Source organism: Fukomys damarensis, unplaced genomic scaffold, assembly GCF_012274545.1.
Source record: "Fukomys damarensis isolate Sample0158 unplaced genomic scaffold, DMR_v1.0_HiC HiC_scaffold_17, whole genome shotgun sequence".
Taxonomy (NCBI): Eukaryota; Metazoa; Chordata; class Mammalia; order Rodentia; family Bathyergidae; genus Fukomys; species Fukomys damarensis.
The window spans coordinates 78,820,531-78,842,691 of record NW_022900929.1 but is presented as its reverse complement, the minus strand read 5'-3'; the positions used below and the strand labels follow the sequence as shown (position 1 = coordinate 78,842,691).

Here is a 22,161-nt window from a genome sequence, read left to right as displayed (position 1 = left end):
TCTGAAATTACAGAAAGAAAGGGCAAGAGATATAGCTCAATGGGAAGGCCCTGGGTTCCATCTCCAGCACCATACACACACACACACACACACCCACACACCCACACACCCACACACACACACACACACACTGCTGCTAATTATGATAGATTTCTTGAACTCGCTCCTCAAATCTAAATGACAAATTGAACTCTAATCCTTGCGCTTGCAAGGTAGGCGCTGGAACCACTGAGCTAAATCCCCGGTCCTCCTCCTATCTAAATGAAACTTTATATCCTTTGAGCAACACCTCCCAACCCCTTCCCCTACCCAGCCATTGTTAACTACCATTTTACTCTCTGCTTCTATGAGTTCAACTATTTTAGATTCCACTTATAGCTGAGATCACACGGGATTTGTGTTTCTGTGCCTGGCTTCTTTTTTTTACTGTGATGTCCTCTAGGCTCATCCATGCTGTCCCGAGTGAGAGCCCATCGTTTTCCTTTGAAGGCTGGGCAGTACGTATCTTATATGTGCACCCTCTTCCCGTTATCCGTGCATGGAGATTTAGGGTGATTCCCTCTCCTGGCCATGGTGACTAATCCTGCAGTGGAATGCAGGTGTCTCTTCCATGTCCTGCTTCCGTTCCCTTTGCTGTGCACCTGTACGCCTGGAAGTGGACTTGCTGCATCGTATGATAGTTCTTTTCTCAGTTTTTTGAGGGCCCTCCGCACTGTTTTTCCCTTTTCTCCACATCTCCTCCAACCCTTAGTGTTCATCTTTGGGGGGTGGGGGGCAGTACCAGGAATTGAACCCAGGGCCTCACACACTCTGGGCAAGCACCCCCGCGTTCACCCAGCCCCGCTCATCTTTGCACAGCGTGAGGTAACATCTTGTGTGGTTTTAATGTGTCTTTCTCTGTGACCCGTCATTTGGAACATTATGTACCAGTTGGCCATTTGTGTGTGTCTTTTGAAGAATGTCTATTCAAATCATTTGCCCTTTCTCTTTTGTTTTGGTACCGGGGGTTGTACTCGGAACCTTGTGCTTGTGAGGCAGGTGGCGGCACCACTAAGCTGAATCCCAGCCTTTTTTTTTTGGTACCAGGGATTGAACTCAGGTCCTTGCGTTTGCAAGGCAGGCCACCGAACCACTGATCTAAATCCCCGGCGTATCCCAGCCCTTTTGGCCTTTCTCTTGCACTGAGTTATTGTTTTCCCGCTATTGAATTAAGTTCCTGTAAATCTGGATATTCGGCAGATATTCCCACCACATAGGCCACATCTCCACCCTGCGGTCTCCTTTGCTTTGCAGAAGCTCTGTAGTTTTATACAATCCCATTGTCTGGTCAGTATATTTTCTAAAGAAATACTGGAAAAATTTTCTCCATGACATGAAATATTGAGCAGTTAATAAAAATCACGTTTCTAAGCACTTTAATGACTTTTGGGAGATGTTTGAAATATATTAAATTTTAAAAATCAGAATATAAAACTTTGTACAAGGATTGAGATACTGCACTGATCTGCTGCTGCAAAAGGTAAGTTAAATACAAGGTAGCACACAGTGTTATCTGTAGTTCGACCTGAATTGCTGTTATTGTTTTAAGGCAGTAATGTGGAGGATATTTTTGTTTTTCTAGGCCTGTTAATTGCATACTGTAGAAGATTTGATGTTCAGACTGGTTCTTCTTCTATATACTATATTTCTTCCACAATTGGTAAAGTTTTATTTCTTCTTCTTTTATTTTATTTTGTATTGTTTTGTCTGGAGGAAAAGACAAGAGTCTAAAAATAACAAGTCCTGGATTTTGCTGATTTGCCATATGTTTTTCCATTAAAGAGAGACAATTATACCTTACAATTTATATTACCAGGTTTTAGAAGGCTTAAAAGGAAATCAGATGTGAAAAAAAAATTAAGTTCTATAGATAATGTTTATTAAAATACTGGCACATAAATAGCCAGTAAATTGTGTATTACTGGATTTTTTAAAAAATAGGGTATGGATAGTTATGTATTATATATGTTATATAAATTAATTTATGGCACAAGAACGCCTCACCTGGACAGCAGAAGCAGCGACCTATGCCTCTATTTCTTTTACTGAGAAAGAGTTAATTTCAGGAAGTAAAAGCCAAAAACTACCTCCCTCCTTCTGCATGTACCAAACGGGCCTCCCAGAGCCCACGTACCCAAGCTCTTGACGCTCGGGCAGGTGACCAGCATAGAGCCGTTAGTCGCGCTGCTAGCAAGGCCTCAGGCTCCCTGGAATCTGGTCACCGAAAAGTGTGTTAGTGCGAGAGAAGGGTGTTCCTAGAAGCGGGTACTCTGACAGCACGGAAGAACAGTAAGTGAGGGAGAAGAGCACTCAGGAGCGGAAGGCGGCGTGAGGCCGTCAACTGCGGTGTCCTGTAGAGGTGGTGGAGCGCGGGCCGGAGCAGTGCTCTGCAGTCATCCGTGTGACGTTGGCTTCAGTCACCTCCCTGGCCCTCCTCTGCCTCCCCTCGAAGGGTCCTTCCAGCCCTGCTCCAGCAGCCTGAGACCCGTTGTCGTTAGGAAAAGAGTGGATGGTGTTTGGTGTGTGCTTCAGGAAGGAGCCGAGGAAGTGTATACTCAGTATTCGGAAGGTTCTTCAGCGCCGCCTGTATACTTACGGGGACCGATTTAGTTATCTAAAGTGTGGGCCACCTTTAGTGACACGATGATACTCCTCACGGCACCTTTACCCAAGATAAAGGGTTCAGTTGGAATAGTAACCAGTTTGCAAACTTGTCAGAAGCTCTCTGGAATATTTTTCTTAAGCTATCTGTCTGGGGAAACAATGAAATTATGATAAGAGGTCATGTTGTAAAAATGTCTTCAGACATTTGCAAGCTGATACTTTAACGGGAGGAAAAGCGTAGCGTGGGTAGCAGGGAGAAGTGACTGCTACCCTAACCTTGCAGCCTACGCTGTTGGCATGATCCTCACCTTCGTGGTTCTGGTGCTGATGAAGAAGGGCCAGCCTGCGCTCCTCTACTTAGTACCTTGCACGCTCATCACTGCCTCGGTTGTCGCCTGGAGACGGAAGGAAATGAAAAAGTTCTGGGACGGCAGCAGCTATCAGGTACGACGGGCGGGGCGGGCTGTGCGTTACTCACCTCCGGTCCGCCGCATCTCCACGCTGAAGTAAAGCTGATAAAAGTACACTGTGCTTGAAGTGAGTCCTGAAGTTTGGGGCTGACTTGGCTGGGTACCGTGGCCGCAAAGGCGATACGCAGTCCCCCCCGTCGGAGTGCGCCCCAGCGGGGCGCTCATTTCAGACTGAAATGGAGCCAGAGGTCCTTTCTTTAAAACCCCTGAACCAAAGGGAGTCTTGAGACCAGCGTCTGTGGCTGGAGCTCTGTCTTCCCGGGAAGTGAACCCCCGTTTTCCTAAGCCTTCTTTGTATTCCCGTACCGTCCCCCCACGCAGTCATTTTGCGCTGCAGTTGAGGAGGGGTTGGAAGCCTCGCCCACCTTAGGTCTAGGCCGCAGCCGGCCCCTCTGTGAAGGCAGCTCGGGCGTCGTGTCCCCGAGGGGACTGGCTGGGCTGTTACTGCAGCGTCTCCTAGTGTCAGTTCATGACCGCGGCCAGCACATCATCCCACAGGCTGCAGTCGCTGGGAAGGGCACTAGTTCAGAGTCCCTTCAGGTAAGCCAGGCCATTTCCTGGAGATTTGTACAGATAATAATACCTGCCCTGCCTGCTGCGCGGTATTGTCCTCCCAGCTTATATTCTTTTTTTTTTTTTGAGACAGGGTCTCACTATGTAGTTGAGACTGATCTGGAACTCACAGTGATCCTCCTGCCTCAGCCTCCCGAGTACTGGGATTACAGGCATGAGCCACCACCCCCGGCCCAGTTTACATTCTTGTACAGAGAACTAGTTTATGGCCACAGGTCCTTGGTTAAACTAGTAAGGCAGCTTTGAACGTTTCCACGGACATGACCCACATATAGATTTTGTTCTTGTTTTTTGTTTTTCCGGTACTGGGGATCAAACTCAGGGCTCACAAATGGCAGGCAAGCACTGAGTTTTTATTTTTATAGATTTATTTTTTAAGTAAAAGTGTATCTTACAGCACACATTCTACTACTAACCTTTGGATATAGCATCCCAAAAAGGACTCATTACCTTTTTCTTGAGAGAGGATCTCACTAAGCAGTTCAGGCTGGCCTTGAACTCATGCCTCCTGCCTCTGCCTCCCAAGTGCGCCAGTATGCCCGGCAAGGATCGTCATTTTATTAGTATTATATTTTTTAAACACTTTTTATTTTTATTTTTAAAATATTTTTATATTAATTTTATATTTTCCATTGAGCAGATACTTGCTGAGCAGGTCTGTGACTTAGGTGGCACTTTCGATCTTGGTCATACAGGATGAGCAGGTGGCACACAGGTCTGTCCCCATGGCCTGGGAGGACCCAGGTCTGTGAGGGGAAGCCGGTGGCACCCCGGAGCGGAGCGGGAGCAGGGAGGTGGGCATTTGTGGGTCCAGGTCAGGCCAAGCTCGGGAGAGCGCTGAGCACTGTTAATGATGTCAGCACCCTGAGGGCTGAGCCCCGGGCTTGTCCTGCAGGAACCAAGACTTCAGAAGCTGAGAGGGAGGAGAGAAGGGCATTCAGGATGGGTGGGGTAAAGAGGGTGTCATCAGGTCCAGCAGGGTCAGGAGGGGAGCTGGAGAGTGAGCGGAAAAGTCTTGCCAGGGCCTCCCTCGCCGTGAAGGAGTCGAGGCTGAGAAGCGCAGAGGCGGTGAAAGTGGGCAGGGGTCCTCTCTGTGCAGGGAGAGGGAGGGGAGTTCAAGGCTCCTGCAAGGAGACCAGCAAGTTTAGGGAGCGACAGATAATATAAGATGTGGTCAAGATGCATAGTGCATCTTTTAAAAATTGTTACAAGCCAGGTGTGGTGGCGCCTGCCTGTAATCGCAGCACTTGGAGGCTGAGGCAGGAGAATTGCTGGAGTTTGAGGTCAGGCTGGGCTAACTGTTGAGTTCAGGGCCTGCCTGAATTACAGAGCAAGACCCTGTCTCAAAAAAATTTTTTTAACAGTAAAAAATGCGTTACTACTAATTTCCTTCAAAAATCCTCCTTCTGGCTTTGTCATGCTTATCCCATGGTTCTTGCCACTTCCTGAGGTTGCTCTGAAGTCCTCTTTCTTGAGTGTGAGGAGCTGTGATCCACACTATGAGGTGTAACCAGAAATCCAGCGAATGCTGCTGCTGAGACCGTCCCACAGAAAGGCAGCTCCTAAAAGCACTACGCTGTGTCCTCACCCACCCGGCTCACTGGTTCTGGCACCGTGCGACTCTCGCGCTGTCCCAAAGTCACGGTGATCCTGGGAGGAGGAGTTTGGAATCCAGTCAGGACCTGGAGGCAGCTGAGACCGGGGAAAGAGGACTCTAGAGCGGCTCCGGACAGAGGACAGAAGGCGGAATGAGCGTGTCCGCCGTGTGGGGAGGATTTCGAGGGAAAGTCACGGCAGTTATATTCTCCAGTCCTACCCTGTCGCCCAGTGAACGGGGCGGAGACAGGCCCGGCTGCAGGTGGCGCTCAGGCGTCCTTAGCTGGGAGGGCGAAGGCTCGGAGGCCAGGGACCGGGACAGGCTGCCCTCGAGCGGTGTGCACCAGGCGGGCACTGTCGGGCTCCAAGGGAGGTCAGCACAGAGGCTTAAGTCATGGGCACCAAACGTGACCTAATTAGAATTTAAGTCTGGAGGGCTGGGGATGTAGCTCAGTGGTGCTGCCTGCCGCCTGCCTCTCAAGTGCAAGGTCCCGAGATCCATCCCTGGTTCCAAAAAAAAAAAAAAATCAACTTTTCTTGCAAGAATTTAAGCCTGGAACTGTTAGGATTATTTGTTTCCTGCCATTTTCATCACCATTTTTCTTTACTTGTGCAAAAGTCCTTTTCCTTCAATAGCTAAGTATTTTGTTATAAAAATAGGTACTACTATAGAAAATTTGGAAAATGTAAAACAAAAACAAAAAAACCCCAAGAAAAGCAAATCCACTCATAATCCTGCCCCCTAGAGCCAGCTACGGCTGATGGAAATTTCACAGGCCTTTGTAGGTGGTGCCTAGGTGGCTGGATGGTGTCTTGGTAGCTCCTAGCTTGCTTTTTCAGTGCACTTTTTTTTTTTTTTTTTTTTTTAATTTTTTGAGACAGGGTCTCTCTATGTAGTTGAGACTGACCTGGAACTCACTATGTAGCCCAGGCTGGTCTCAAACTCACAGCGATCCTCCTGCCTCAGCCTCCCGAGTACTGGGATTACAGGCGTGCGCCACCATGACCGGCTTTCAGTGCATTTTAATTTCACATTCCTTGTAAAAATCATTTCGTTGGCCGTGTAATATTCTCATAGGCATGTACCATCCTTTACCAATTAGTTTGACCCAGAAATTCCTCTCTAAGAGATTATCGGGAAATGACTGCAACCGTGGGCAAAACTGATGTGAACAGGTGTTTGTCCCAGTACTTCTGCTCGTCTTTGTTCTGTTTTGATGGTTTATAGGTTAAAATTATTGGCCGTTAATGTCTAACACCTTTATGTAGACCCCAACCCTGTTTTCACTTCGATGATTTTTCTGCTTGTGTGTTTTTAGTTATAAAGTAATGCATATTTGCATTTTTAAAACAAGAATACAGAAGCATTGCATGTAAAAGTGGAAGGGTGTTTTCTAACCACCCCATGACTCTTCCATCCCCAAGAAGAACTGGACAGCTGGGCAAGGGGTGCATACCTTAATCCCTGCTACTTAAGAGGCTGAGGCAGGAAAATCTCAAGTTCAAGGCCAGCCCACACAGCTCAGTGAGATCCAAAAATCACGAGGCCTGGGGTAGGGGAGGGTAACTCAGTGCTCCCTGGGTTTGTTCCCTAGTACCACAAGTGGGGTGGGGTGGGGTGGGCACAGCTACTCTGAACAGTTTGTGTGCAGTTCCCCTCTGTGCCAACTCGCCCTGGAAACACTGGGTTGTTCTATACTTCGATGCTTTAGCACTGCATTTCCCTGAAATTCTCCATAGCTCATTTGTGTCCGTTCTCGATCCTAGCACCTTTTTGCTTTGTGTCTCCATGGTATTTATTAAGAGAAAGGCACTTGGATAAGGAAAAGAATCAACCAAGGAGCACGTTCATCTTCCTTGGGGACCGTCCAACTCTCGTCCTTAAAAATTAGGATGGGGGGGCAGAGATTTAGCTAAGTGGTTCTGCTGCCTGCCTTGCAAACACAAGGTCCTGAGTTCGATTCCCAGTACCAAAAAAAAAAGGATCAGGAATGGGATAAAATAATATTAGAATTTTAAAAAATTGGGATGGGAAAAAATGATTCATTTCCTAGCAGCTGCCTACAAAGTCAGAGTTGCTGCTGCTGGATGCAGAGCCGTAACCGCCCCACGGGATGGGCACAAGGGCTGGTGTGACAGACAGCAGGTTCCAGGGACATCTGCTCCAGAGTGTCTGCAAACATGGCCGGGGGCTATAAACTGCTCACCTTCACCTATCATCCTAGCATTCCAGAGGCTGAGGCAGGAGGATCTCTGTGAGTTTGAGGTCAGCCTGGGCTACACAGTGAGACCCTCTCAAAAAAGCAAAAAAAAAATTTCCAAAAATATATTTATTATTTGTAGGAGCTGAGAGTTTCTGTTTTGGTTTGTTGGTTTAGTTGTTATTTTTCAATTCATTGGCTAGAGTTTTATTTTCCTAGTTTAAATATTACAACTTAGAATTTCTGTTAAATCTGCTTCCTTTAACTTATTTGTAAAAGGAAAAAATCCTAAGGTACCACAAGCCCCAGGAAAAATTGTTTAGACTCAGCTGTTTTTTCATTGTGTACAAAACTTTAAAGTAATGAGGAACTGAAATTTTAGGCAGTTTAGTAACAGAGCACTAAAAATTACTGTCAGGAGAGAGTCCATTTTTCCAAAAAACTAGCCCTTTTGAAAGCAATGTAATGTAATGCCTTCACAAAATTATTGCCCTGCTCATGTGGAGAAGAAAAATCTCTTACTGCTTGTGCCCAACCTTTACAGTCAAAATTAGTTCACTTCAGCTGGGCATGGTGGCACACACATGTAATCCCAGCACTCAGGAGGCTGAGGCAGGAGGATCACTGTGAGTTCGAGACCAGCCTGGGCTACATAGTGAGTTCCAGGTCTGTCTCAACTACACAGTGAGACCCTGTAAAAAAAAAAAAAAAAAAAAAAAAAAAAAAAAAGTTTATTTGTTTGTTTTGTTTTGTTTTTTTGAGACTGGGTCTCCTGTTAGATCAGGTTGGCCCTGAACTCCTACACAGCCCAGGCTAGCTTCAAACTCACAGCGATCCTCCTGCCTCTGCCTCCCAAGTGCTGGGGTTACAGGCGTGTGCTACCATGCCCAGCTCTTTCTTTGTTTTGAGACAGAATCTCACCTTGTAGTCCAGGCTGGCCTTGAAATCACTATGTAGCCCATGGTGGCCTCAAGCTTGGGGCAGTCCTCCTGCCTCAGCCTCCTGAGGCCTGTGCCAGGATTACAGGCGTGTACCACCATGCCTGGCCATTATAGTGTTTACCGTTTATTCTGGCAAGTTATTTCACCTCTGAGGACTCTCTCCTTGTCCATAAAATGAAATTACATTTTCAAAACAGAAAAGTTGTATCAAATGATTCATTAGTCCATGTGTCAAAATAATTACGACTCTGCTTGGTGTTTCTCTCAAGGGAAAAAATATCCTTATTTATTTATTCCACACTAATTAAAACTAATGTGTACTGGAAAATCAGATCAGTGGGCCCGAGTACTGTGGCTCTTGAAAGCCTGCAGAAGAAAAGCTTAGGGAAATACGTTGCAGCTAATGGTGGACCGGAGAAAAGAGTTTACAATTAAGATTTCCAAATGTGCAGTATTTTACCGAACTCTGTACAAACATTGCTGCTTTTGATGAGAGAAATTTATAGAAAAGGCTCAGAGACTCCAGTCAAACGCTGAAGTGTCTCTATGAAGTCTCCTTCTTACGGCATGAAACGAGGGACCGTTCACCATAGCACTACGGGTTTAAACATTGAGAGAGTCTGGGCGTGGCAGCACACGCCTCTAATCCCAGCACTCAGGAGGCTGAGGCAGCAGGATTGCCCATGGGCTACTAGTGGGTTCAAGGCCAGCCCAAACTAATAGAGACCCTGTCTAAAAAATAAAAAAATTTAAAAAAAAGATAAACATGGAGAGAGGCATACATACCTACGTGGCAGGGGGAATGTGAGTGTTTAAAGTTCAAAGTCCAGAAAACACAGCGGGGGAAGTGACCCTAACTTCCCTGGAGGACCTCAGTGCCGCAGGTTTGGAACGGAAACTGGCCAAGCTTTCTCCAGAGGCAGAAAGCTTCTTATGCTCGCCGAGGACCGGGGCTGCCCTGCCCCTGGCGGCCCCCAAGGCTCCCCGTGGACCCGGGGCTGGCCCAGGGCCTTCCTCCTCCTGTCTCAGGCTTCGCCCGGCCGGCCCGTGACTCTGCCTGCCGCTGTAGGGCGGAGAGGCTGAGACGCATCTGCAGGCCATGAGGCCTGGAGCTGTCCCTGGGAGCTGGGACGAGGAAGCGGAGCTCTGCTCCAAAAGGAGCGGCAGGGCCCTTCGAGCATCACGCACCTCCAGCTTGTGACTTCTAAAAATAAGGCGAAGTCCCAGTGACATTTAGCAGGCGCTCCCTGCTCACTGCTCTCCTGGAGACGGAAATTTACCTCCCGCCCAGTGTGAGACAGCCCACAGCCACGGAATCGTATCCCACTGCTATAGGGTTTCGGAATTAGAAACTTCAGAGTTCCACGGAGTGATTTCTCTTACTGGTCTGTATGTCGGTAATTGTGACGCTCTGTGTCTCCGATAAAATCTGGAATTGTTTTGCCAAATTAGTGAATGGCGAGATCAAGTTGAAAATTCGCATATTTCTGACATCTTTTATTTATTCCTAGATGATGAACTATTCAGCAAGTGAAGAGAACCCAGTGACCACTGATGATCGGATTGCCCAGCAATAGTGATCTGTGGACCTGCAGTAACGTGTTCTTGACTTTTTACCAGTAGAGTTTGACTTTTTAAATCAACTTTTGAATTGACATTCTGAAAGCATTTTTGGTGACATGTTTGCAAATATATATTTCTACAAGCTGGTACTGACAATTATATCAGAAAGAATTAAAATACATTTACTTTTAATTATATTAAAGTTGTGCCTTCACATTCAATAAAAGCATACAGTGTGTGTAATTTCCAAGATGTATTATATACACTATGTATTTTTTAAAATTCCTTGTCCCACCCCTGTACTTTCCTTACTGAAATGTCTCCTTCAGCTTTAATGACAGATCAAAATATAATTGTCAAAGCAAGTTTCTGCACAGATTTTTTTGTTAAAGAATTGTGCATGTTTTATCCCCCACTGAGGAATAACAGACCACCAAGACGGCAGCTGTTCAACAGGGGGAGCCCTTATGTCATGCTGAGGTTATAAATATACAATTTGGGAATAAATGTAAGCATTTTTGGAACAAGTTAGTAAAAATTACAACCATTTTTTAAACTTGGGAAGCTAAATTACCTCAGGCGTACAACATTTGAATGCTTTTCTAGGTATAGAGAAGCATAAAGTGTAGAGGTATCTGTGAGAGGGAAATGGAATGTGGTTCACAATATACCATCATTTTCTTGAAGATACAGCTTTCATTTCTCTCTCTCTGTTTTTGTTTTTTTGTTTTTTGTTTTTTTTGAGACAGGGACTCGTGATATAGTTCAGGCTGCCTCGAACCACTGTGTAGCCCAAGTAGGTCTTGAACTTGCAGGGATCCTCCTGCCTCAGCCTCTAGAGTGCTGGGATTACAGGCTCTCGCCACCACGCCTGGCTCGGCTTTCATTTCCTTACTTTCAGTTTCACTTTGGTCTTTTGCATCTTTGAAATTTGATTCTATTGATGCTGAACTTTGATCTTTAAAAAAATTTTTTTTTTTTTTTTTGGTCAAATCCTAAATACCTATGGCTTCTTGTTTGAGAGGCGCCTCCTTAACAGTTCCCACCCTTCCCTGTGGGTCACTCCAGCTAACCGTGAAAGTACCGGTGGAAGATGGCAGCTCAGTGTTCCCGTGTACGGCGTGAGTACATCAGGCCAGTTAACCATCCTGATAACGTCCAACTTTGAAAAGCTTTTCTCATTCTTTGCAAAAATCTCAGGTGTAGCCTTCACTGTGACCCTTGTAGTCAGAGATCAAGTTATCTTTTCATGATCTTTTACCTTCTCTACGAAAGTCCTAAATGGCAGGTGATTGCAAAAGCAGCAGGATTTTTGCATATCTGTGTAAATAAATAATGAACAAAATATGTGCACAGATCTACTGTTTTGTCTTAAGGCCAATTCAGCTTAGTAAAAGATAAAAAATAGGCATGGTGGCACATGCCTGTGATCTAAGCATTCTGGGAGGCTGAGGCAGAAAGATCGCAAGTTTGAGCCCAGCCTTGGGCAACTTAGTGAGACAAGGAAAATAGAAAAGGGAAGGAAGGAAAGGGAGGGAGGATAAGGAAAGGAAGGAGAAAGACAAAGAAAAATAAAGAAAAGGAAAAGGGGATATAGCTCAGTCCAAAGGCCTGAGTTCAATCACTAGTACTTAAAAAAAAAGCTGAGTACGGTGGTGCATGTCTCTTACCCGAGGACTCTGGGAGGCTGAGGCAGGAGACTCAAATACAAGCCAGGCTAGTCATTTAGTGAGACCCTCAAAAAGTCTGGGCATGTGGCTCAGTGTGAAAGCTCTAAGTTTAACCTCTACTACCAAAAACAACAGAACAAAGCAACACAAAAAACTAATGCTTTTAAAAATGGATCAGACCTTCGATATTTAAACTAAATTTAGTATTAGATGCTTTTGTTTAATTGTTAACCTTTGCCAAGTAGATTGCAAATAGAGAAGCTGCGTTGACAGCCCCTCTTTCTATTTAATACAGTTATGGGTCCTTTTGCTTATGGCAGATGCCTTTCTGATAAGTAAGAGTTAATCTTAATTTTCTTCCATTATATAAAGTTTGATTTTTTTTCCCAAAGAGCCTAATTTATTTGGCAGACTCTGATAGAGAAAAGATTAAGTGCCATTTTAAAACTCTGACTATATTTTCATTTATAATAATGTCAGTATTATGCTTGCCAAAATGCAGCTTTTTTAGTAAAATTATCTGCACTCTCATCTAAGCTTTATGAAACTCAAGAGCCTCGACCACCTTTTATGAAGTTACTGGGTTTTTTGTTTTGTCTCAACTACATTGAAATAAGACAATTTCCCGAAGTAATTCTGTTTCATTAGGGACTGATATCTTAATTCCTTATGCTAGATTTTAGATTTTACTCCAAGGAAATACTAACTGGTGTATCTAGAAATCCAAGTTAGTTGGTACAGCTTCTGCTTTATCTAGCTGTTAAACATTAGGGAAATCAACCTTGGTCTGGTTTGCTATTAAGCTCTTAGCCGTGGCCCATGGGTAGAGCACTGGCCTGTCACGTACCAGGCCCAAGATCTGATCCCCAGCACCAAGTGAAAACATACAGAACTCTAACTGGCTAAGCAGAAAAACATAATAGAAAATGCAGTTCCTAGAGTCAGCCCACAATATCACCTTTATATTGTGCCTAAATTATCCTCCTAGTAACCTAGTTGAAAATAGTTATTTAAAAAAATTAAAGTATAGAAATACTTTTATATTGAGAGTCAAAATGAACAAAATGTAGGAAAATAAAAATTTGACTCTTCTCTGTTTACCTACCGTCCATGACTTGAAGAAGAAAAGCTGAGTTTTTCTTGACCATGTCTTAAAAACAGTAAATATGTCATATTTATGAATACTTACAGAAAAATTTATCTCTTAGGAAGTCCCTATGAACATTTTGTGACTTATCAAATAGAAATCACTAGGGCCGGGGATTTAGCTCAGTGGTGCTGCCGCCTGCCCAAATTCGATCCCCGGTACCAAAAAAAAAAAAAAAAAAAAAAAAAAATCACTAAATACCTCAAGTTATAATGTACATCATTTTCCCATCAGTTTAGTTCAGCCAAAATAAATATATTCCCTGCTGCTCGGCGGAGTTGTTTCTAGCTTGTAGATTTTCTTTGATTATCAGCTCCTTGTCAGATGGGTCTGCAACTTACTGGTCTTTTAGAAGAAGAGAATTTTGGCCCATAAGGCATTTTCATTTATATATTTTAGTTATATCATAGCGACTGTGGTGGAATCATATGTAATCAGCCTTCCAGTTTTCCTTGCTCAAATACAATATTTGCTTAAGTATAAGCAAAAAGCTTTTATATATTGAACTAAAAATACTTAACTGTTGTCTTTAAGCTTGATTTCCAAAATTTTAGCCTGCTCTCAGCCAGTGAAATTTCAGAAACATGACAATTGTGTCGCAAGCTGGTGGGATACACCAGTTTGAAGAGGCTTTGTAGTTTCCATGAGGAAGAAAAAAGGCTGAATTTATTCAAGATGACTCAAAATAAGCAGTTCTGCAGCCTAAAATTTTAGTGCCCTATTCAGGATAATCTAAAGGGGGCAAGGTTAATATAATATTGAATCTAAATCACTTTATGTTTTCTGGAAGAAAAATACTCTGGATTCAGTGGATCTGGATCAAATTCTTTACCTCTTTGGAATATGTCTCTCTACTGTTAAAGAGTACTGTGCTTAGAATTTTTAAAACATTTGACAGAGTAATATATAGGCTGCTATATAGCAAAGACTATAAATGTAAATTTCCTTGTTTACTGTTTCTTTAAGACAGCCTTTGCATTTAAAAATGTTCATTAGAGCCAGGCGTGGTGGCGCACACCTGTAATCCCAGCACTGGAAAGGCTGAGGCAGGAGGATCTCTGTGAGTTCGAGACCAGCCTGGGCTACATAGTGAGTTCCAGGTCAGTCTCAACTACATAGTGAGACCCTGTCTCAAAAAACCAAAAAAAAAAAAAAAAAAAAGAGAGAGAGAGAAAATGTTCATTAGAGAACACATTATTTTTAAAACAAAATTTTAAGGTCACCCTTATTGTCAAGTAAGAGGCAACTAGAAGAAGGCAGAGTATTTACTGTCATTGTGTGGTTCCTTGAAAGTATCATAAATAATTTTTCTACTATGGAATGTAGATTTTTTTATATCTAAAGTTTAGTTAATTTGTGACATTTCCCAGTAGGACAGGTTAATATAAATTAGTTTTTGCCATTTTGTTTTACTTTCTGTTTTTTGTTTTTACTTTTCTGTTTTACTTTCTGTATTTTGCTCAAATGAGAACCTTTTATAAAATGCATGATTGGATTTTTACCTTTTTTTTACATGATTGCTTTGAGCATGGGATTTTTTAGATACTTTGATATGTAAGTTAGTGTAAATTCTTTTATAACACTACAAGGCTTTATTTTTTTATGGAATATGATTTCAAGTTTAGAATATTTTGAAGCATTAATTTATAGCACTTTATTCACAGTGTGCCGATACTAACCAGAAAAACAATTTTTAATGTGTTGACTTCATTGTAGTATTCAATAAATTCTATTTTAAAATAAAAGTTGAATTTGTCTTATTTTGTGTGGTAAAAAAAATTGAAAACAACACAGAAGTGTTCTTTGTTTTTTGTTTTTATTTTTGTTGGGTTTTGGGTTTTTTGGTTTTTTTTGTTTGTTTTTGTTTTTTGAGACAGGGTCTTACTGTGTAGTTGAGACTGACCTGGAACTCACTATGTAGCCCAGGCTGGTCTCGAACTCACAGTGATCCTCCTGCCTCAGCCTCCCAAGTGCTGGAATTACAGGCATGTACCACCATGTCCGGCACCTTTGGCATTTTCTTTTGTGGGCTTCCACTAAATTTCAGAGTACAAATAATGGTAAAAATGTATTGAGTTCATTATTTTGTTGTTAAGAGGTATTCATGCTGAGACAGGAGCGACCACAGAGGGATAAACAACTGGCCCTGCAGGATCACGCCCTACAGTCGGTAAGCTGCTGCCCTTTCTTCAGCAGGAGGTTGGAGGCACAGGCTCACCCTGTGCTCTTTTTAACGGGTCCATCAGGGACTGGTGAAACCACAGAAATGATATTTACACAAAATGAAGGGACTGTTACCAGAAAATCCTAAGAAACCCTCTGGCTTCCCCTGCCCTTGGCTGACGTCAAATCACTGACTTTGAGGGGCGTCACTGGCTGCTGTGGATTAACACTTTGGTTGTGTGGTTGTGACAGCAGGTCCTAGATTACTTCTCAGCCATCTGAGAGCCAGGTGCTTTGGGGGTTTGGGGTTTGAGGGCTTTTTTTTTTTTGTAGCACTAGGGATTGAACCTTGGAATCTGGTACTGAGCTATATCTGTAGCCTTTATTTTATCTTATTTTTGGTACTGGCTACTTGTGCTTGCGAGGCAGGAAGGCGGCACCACTGAGCTAAATCCCTGACTCTCCAGCATTTATTTTTAGGGTTTTGAGGCAGGGTCTCACCAAGCAGCTGAGTTGCCCTGGCTGGGCTCGAACTTGGCCACTCTCGCTGAGAACCCTGAGCCCTCACGTGGGCCTGCAGATGTCTGATGGGCAAGGAGCAGAAGAAGGCCGGGTGACTCTTGCGTCTACACCTTGGTGCCTTTGCCTTCGGGTCCTGTGATGCTCAGCTCTACCTGTGTGTTGGTTGCCTGCTTGCTGGTCTGCTGCTTTGCTGTCTCTTCCCTCTCTTTCCCACTTTGTGTTCTTCTCAGCAGCCATCTTGAGACCCAGCCCCACAAGACCAGGTTGTTTTGCACAGAATGATGGTGCCACCCTCACAAAAGTTCAGCCTCCAGAACAAGGCTCTAGAAAAATTCAAAACAAAATTTCCCAGATAACCACAGAGATGGTGAGAAGAATCGAAGACATGATTAGAGGCTCTAAAACAGAAACAGATTTTTTAAAAAATAGATGAGCTCAGGACCATGATGGAAACCATGAACGCCCAACATAGGAAAGAAATGGAATCCATGAAGCAGATATCCAAGAGATTAAAAACTCTGTGAAAAGCATATGCAGCAAGATGAACGAAAGTGAAGATAGAATTTTGGAAGATAGGATTGCGGTCAGTGACCACGAAAATAGAGATCTCTTAAAAACAGGGACCATGAGAAATCAATCCAACAACTCTTAGATGGTGCAAAGAAGAATTATATATATAATATAGAGGGGAAGAATTTGACATACAGATAAATGAGGCATATAGGACTCCAACTAGCCGTGATTTTTAAAAAAATCTACATCTAGACATATATTAATTGAGATCCCAGAAACCCTACAGAACAAAATACTGCAAGCAGCTAGAGAAAAGAAACATCACATGCAAAGGAAAGCCCATCAGAATCACAACAGACTTTCCAACACAAACTCTCAAGTCAAGGAGAGCCTGGAGTGAGGTATTTCAAGTCCTAAAAGAAAACAACCTCCAACCTAGACTGATGTATCTTGCAAAATTATCTTTCAAAATTGATGGGAAAATAAGATACTTCCACGACAAAGAACACCTGAGAAATTTCATGAACACCAAACTAGCACTCCAAACACTTCTAAACAATATCCTGGAAAAAGAAAATGAAGACCACAACTCCACAAGGGCCAACAGAGCAAATATACCAGGCAGGGCAAGAAATTAAAGGGAGAGAGGGGAAAATAAAAAATGAACCAACAACAGGAAAATAACATGACAATGAAAAATGAATATATAACAGTTAATAACCACCAATGTTAATGGCCTCAATTCACCAATCAAAAGAAACAGGCTAGCAGAATGGAATGAGGAAAATCCAACAATATGCTGTATACAAGAAACCCACTTAATCCACAAAAAAATTCATAGACTGAGAGTAGAAGGATGGAAAAGAGTGCTCCATGTGACAGGAGCCCATAGCTATCTTATTTGCAGACAGAATAGATTTCAAACCAAAACTAATTAAGAGACAAGGCCACTGCATCCTTGTAAAGGGAACAATCCAAGAGGACGAAGTGACAATCATAAATACATATGCACCAAATACTAGTGCCCCCAACTATACAAAACAAATACCAATGGATATGAGAAACAAAATAAGCACTAATACAATTTTAGTGGACCTCAATACTCCACTGACACAAATAGATCATCTAGACGACAAAATCCACAAAATAACAGAACTGAACCAAGTCTTAGAACAAATGGACTCAGCTGATGTCAACAGAGTGTTCCACTCCACAAAATCAGGATATACATTCTTTTTGGCTGCACATGAGTCATTCTCCAAAATAGACCACGTGCTAGCTCATAGAACACATTTAAATACAAAGGAATGGAAGTTATCCCTGTATATTGTCAGACCCTACTGCAATTACCCTGGAGATCAATAGCCTAAAAACCACAAGAACTTCATAAACACATGGAAATTAAATAAAACCCTGCTGAACAACCACTGGGTCACAGAGGAAATTAAAGAAGAAATTAGATAATTTCTACAATTAAATGATAATGCCAATACAGTGGACAGAAATCTATGGGACACAATGAAAGCAGTTCTATGAGGGAAATTCATAGCAATAAATGCCCATACTAGGAAAACAAATAACCTAATGCTTAACCTTAAGCTTCTAGAAAAAAGACAAGACAAACCAAAAGCACATACAAAGGAGGAAATTATCAAGATCAGAGCAGAAATTAATGCAACGGAGACTAAGAGAACTATATAAAAAAATCAATGAATCAAAGAGTTAGTTTTTCAAAAGAATAAATAAAATTGATAAACCCTTAGCCAACCTTATCAAAAAAAGAAAGAAAAGGCTCAAATTGATGCAGTTAGGAATGAAAAGGGTGAAGTCACAACATCCAGCAGAAATCCAGAGGATCATCAATACCTACTTTGAAAACCTGTACTCTAATAAAATGGAAAATACAGAAGAAATGAACAGATTCCTAGATACATATGAAAGTTGAACCAAGAAGATATGAAAAGTCTAAACACCCCAATTACATTCAGTGAAATTAAAAATGTAGTTAAAACAATACCAACAAAGAAAAGCCCAGGCCCTGATGGCCTCACTGCTGAATTCTACAAGACATTTAGAGAGCTATCACCACTACTCTTTAAACTCTTCAGTGAAATTGAAAGGGAAGCAATCCTTCCAAATTCATTCCTGGAAACAAGTATTACTTTGATTCCAAAACCAGGGAAAGACCCAACCAATAACAATTACAGGCCAATCTCCCTAATGAACATAGATGCAAAAATCCTCAATAAAATACCGGGAAACAATACAGAAGATTAAGATGATCATGTACCGTGACCAAGTCAGATTTATCCCAGGGATGCACAGATGGTTCAACATATGTAAATCAATAAATGTAATTCACTATATCAACAGTCAAGGACAAAAATCATATGATCATCTCAATACATGCAGAAAAAGTATTCGATAGAATTCAACACCCATTCATGATAAAAAAAAAAAAACGCTACAGAAAAATGGAATAGATGGTCTTTGTCTCATGCTGATAAAGGCTATCTATGCAAAACCAACAGCCAAAATCATTCTAAATGGTCAAAACCTAAAAACCTTCATGCTAAAATCAGGAACAAGACAAGGATGTCCACTATTACCACTCCTGTTCAATATAGTTCTAGAAACATTAGCCACAGCAATTAGACAAGAGAAAGAAATAAAAGGAATAAAGATAAGAAAGAAGTGAAACTGTCACTATTTGCTGATACTGTATATACAAGATCTAAAAAAACTCTGCCCAAAGACTACTAGAATTAATTGACAGATTCAGTAGAGTAGCAGGATACAAAGTCAACACTCAGAAATCAATTGCCTTCTTGTACACAAATAACAGACTCACACAGAGAGAAATTAGGGAAACAATTTCTTTCACAATAACATCCAAAAAAATGAAATATCTCAGAATCAATCTACCGAAGACCTCTATAGTGAAAATTACAGCACTCTGAAAAAAGGGATAGAAGAGGGTATAAGAAGATGGAAAAACATCCCTTGCTGCTGGGTAGGAAGAATCAACATAATGAAACTGGCCATACTTCCAAAACTTCTGTACATTCAATGCAATCCCAGTTGAAATTCCAACAGCATATTTCACAGATCTTGAGGAAACAATCCAAAAATTCATTTGGAACCAGGAGAAACCTAGAATAGCAAAAGCCATTCTAGGCAGCAGAGACATGGAAGGGGTATCACAATTTCCAACTTGAAACTATACTACAAAGCCACTGTTATAAAAACAGCATGGACTGGCAAAGAAACAGACCCAAGGATCAATGAAATAGATTAGAAGATGCAGAAATGACACCAGACATACTCAGCTACCTCATCTTTGACAAAGGAGCCAACCATCCTCACTGGAGGAAAGATAGCCTCTTTAATTAATGGTGTTGGGAAAACTGGCTTTTAACTTGCTAAAGATTAAAACTAGATCCCCATCTTTCACCATGCACTAAACTAAAATCCAAGTGGATTAAAGATCTAAATATCAAAACAAAAACACTAAACTTACTGGAAAGTAAATTAGGTAGAACTCTCAAAGACTTTGGCATGGGAGCAGACTTTTTGAACAAATCCTCAGCAGCACAAGAACTTACACAAAGAATCAACAACTGGGATCTCATTGTATTAAAAAGTTTTTGCAGTGCAAGAGAAATCATCAATAGAGCTAAGAGACAACCTACAATGTGGGAAAGAAAATTTTTCCAGCTACTCAGACAAAGGACTACTATCTAGAATATATAAAGAGCTCAAAAAAGACACCCCATAGGCAAAGACCCGATTAGAAAATGGTCTTCTCAAATGAACAGACATTTCTCAGACAAACAAGTAAAAGCATCAAATAAATATATGAAAAAATGTTCAACATCACTGGTCGTTTGAGAGATGCAGATGAAAACAACAGTGAGATTCCACCTTACCCCAGAAAGAATGGCTGCTATCAAGAAATCAACCAATAATAAATGCTAGTGGGGCTGTGGGGAGATAGGAACCCTTCTCCATGGTTGGTGGGAGTGCAGATTGGTGTAACCACTGTGGAAATCAATATGGAAATACCTCAAAGAACTAGGATTAAAGGTCCCATTTGACCCAGCTATCCCTCTGCTGGGTATCTTTCCCAAAGAATTAAAAGACTCATACCACAGTGATATATATGCACCCATGTTTATAGTGACATGGTTTGTAACAGCTAAAACTTGGAAACAACCCAAATGTCCATCAACTGGAGACTAGACAAAGAAGATGTGGTTTTTCTATAAAATGGAGTACTACTCAGCCATAAAGAATGAGAAACTAGAAACATCCATAACTAAATGGATGCACGCTGAGGCTATACTCAAGTGAAATAAATGGGACACACTTGAGTAAATACTGAGTAGTTTCTCTGGTGTGAAAAACTAAAAGTATAAATAAGGTTCAAATGGTATAATTGAGAGGGCAAAATAGGAAGAAAATGGCTAAAGGGGAAGTGGGAAGGGGAGGGGAAAGGAAATAAGGGAAAAGAAAAAATGTGAAAAAATGGAAACAAAGTCTTTGTAAATAGAGAAGGGTGAAGGGGGTGAAGGGGGGCAAGGGTATGAGGAAAAAACAAGAACCAAGATACATCATGTAAAGGTACAAGATCATGATGATAAGTGTAACTGTATTGTGTGCTTTAAACGTACCAATAAACTTAATGGATAGGGCCGGGGATTTAGCTCAGCGGTTCCGCCACCTGCCTTGCAAGCACAAGGACCAGAGTTCGATCCCCAGTACCAAAAATAAGTAAATAAATAAATAAACTTAATGGGGGGGGGAAAGATTAAATATCCTTGCTGAAAAAAAAATTGAGCAATTCCAGCTACCTGCACAGGTGAGCTCTCAGCAGCTCTGCCCTTGCAGCAGTAGCCAGACTCCTTAGCAGAACTCCAAGGGGCCTCTCTGACTGCTCTCTGGAGGCAATGTCTTCGTCCGTTTTGTGCTGCTGAGACCCAACCCCTGATACTGGACAGTTTATAAAGCACAGAAAGTTGTTTCTTATGGCTCTGGAGATTGGGGATTCTGGACTTGAGGGTTCCGAACGGGTGAGGACCTTCCTGCTGCTCTGCTGGAAGACAGTAGGGTAGGAGGGGACTGAACTTGCTTTTGTAACGAAACCTCTCTCACCTGCACAGGGACTCTCCTAAGGAAAGGACATCTAGTTGGCCATGGTGCTGCGCGCCTGGAATCCCCGCATGGAGGCTGAGGCAGGAGAGTCATAAATTTGAGACCAGCCAAGGCAACTTAGTGAGACCTTGTTTTAAAATAAATTGCAGTGATGATGATGGTGATGGTGGTGGTGATGATGATAAAATAATAAAAAGACAAACTGGGGATGTTGTTCAGTCTGAATATACTGGGTTCAATCCCTATACTGCAAAACTAAAAGAAGGAACTGCATGACTCCGCAAGGGTTCTGCCCTCATGAACTGACCAGCACCATGACCCGGAGGATTATTTCCAACACATACACTTTGGGGGACACATTCAAGCTGTAGCAGTCCTAATTCACACAATTCCCTTAGGGTCATGGGTAAATAGCTCTCAGTCTTTGCTAAAATTCAGCCCGTGCTTTGGCATATCATTCTGTTAAAAGTGTTTCCATTTAGATCGGAGGGCCACAGCTCTCAAAAAAGATAGCAGTTAAATTCTAGTTCTCAGTTACTGGGAATGGACTGTGCTATGTGGTTTCATTAATACGGAAAATCAAGTAATTCTTTAGAAGTGTGAAGAATACTTATGGAACCTATCTTACATATGTGAAACAGGCGCTTTAGCTCAGGGATAAAGCGTGTGTGAGTCTTGGTTTGAACCGCAGCGCCACAGAACCACAGACACATACTCGAAAATGTTCTTTTTTGCACATGGGTGTTGTCATGTACGGGAACAAAATAAAATGTCATCTACTTTAAAATGCTTCAGCTAAGAAAAGAAAAAAGGGGAGATCAAAGCAAATCCATAGTCTTGGCAATCACTAGACCCAAGTGATGTGTGTGCTATCTTTTGTGTGTGTTGGAAATTTTTCACTAAAACATCCTTGAAAACTCCTCTTTTTTGGGGTTTCAAAAAGAGGGCCGGGATTTAGCTCAGTGGTTTTGCTGCCTGCCTTGCAAAATGCAAGGGCCCAAGTTC

General features: G+C 42.2%; 1 protein-coding gene and 1 long non-coding RNA gene across 4 annotated transcripts in view; one reads left to right on the top strand and one right to left on the bottom strand.

Annotated features, from left to right (window-relative positions):
- The window catches only part of Sppl2a (signal peptide peptidase like 2A), a 42,264-nt gene extending 31,566 nt beyond the window's left edge, over positions 1-10,698 (top strand). For all 3 annotated transcript variants that reach the window (XM_033765239.1, XM_010638708.2, XM_010638703.2), the window contains 3 exons: positions 1,622-1,699; positions 2,927-3,087; positions 9,936-10,698. In XM_033765239.1, the coding sequence (XP_033621130.1) occupies positions 1,622-1,699; positions 2,927-3,087; positions 9,936-10,001 (305 nt within the window). In that variant the 3' untranslated portion in view covers positions 10,002-10,698. The remainder of the gene's footprint in view (positions 1-1,621; positions 1,700-2,926; positions 3,088-9,935) is intronic.
- The window catches only part of LOC104872468, a 21,917-nt gene continuing 2,971 nt past the window's right edge, over positions 3,216-22,161 (bottom strand). The window contains exon 3 of the long non-coding RNA XR_004517748.1: positions 3,216-3,284. This is a non-coding gene — a long non-coding RNA (uncharacterized LOC104872468). The remainder of the gene's footprint in view (positions 3,285-22,161) is intronic.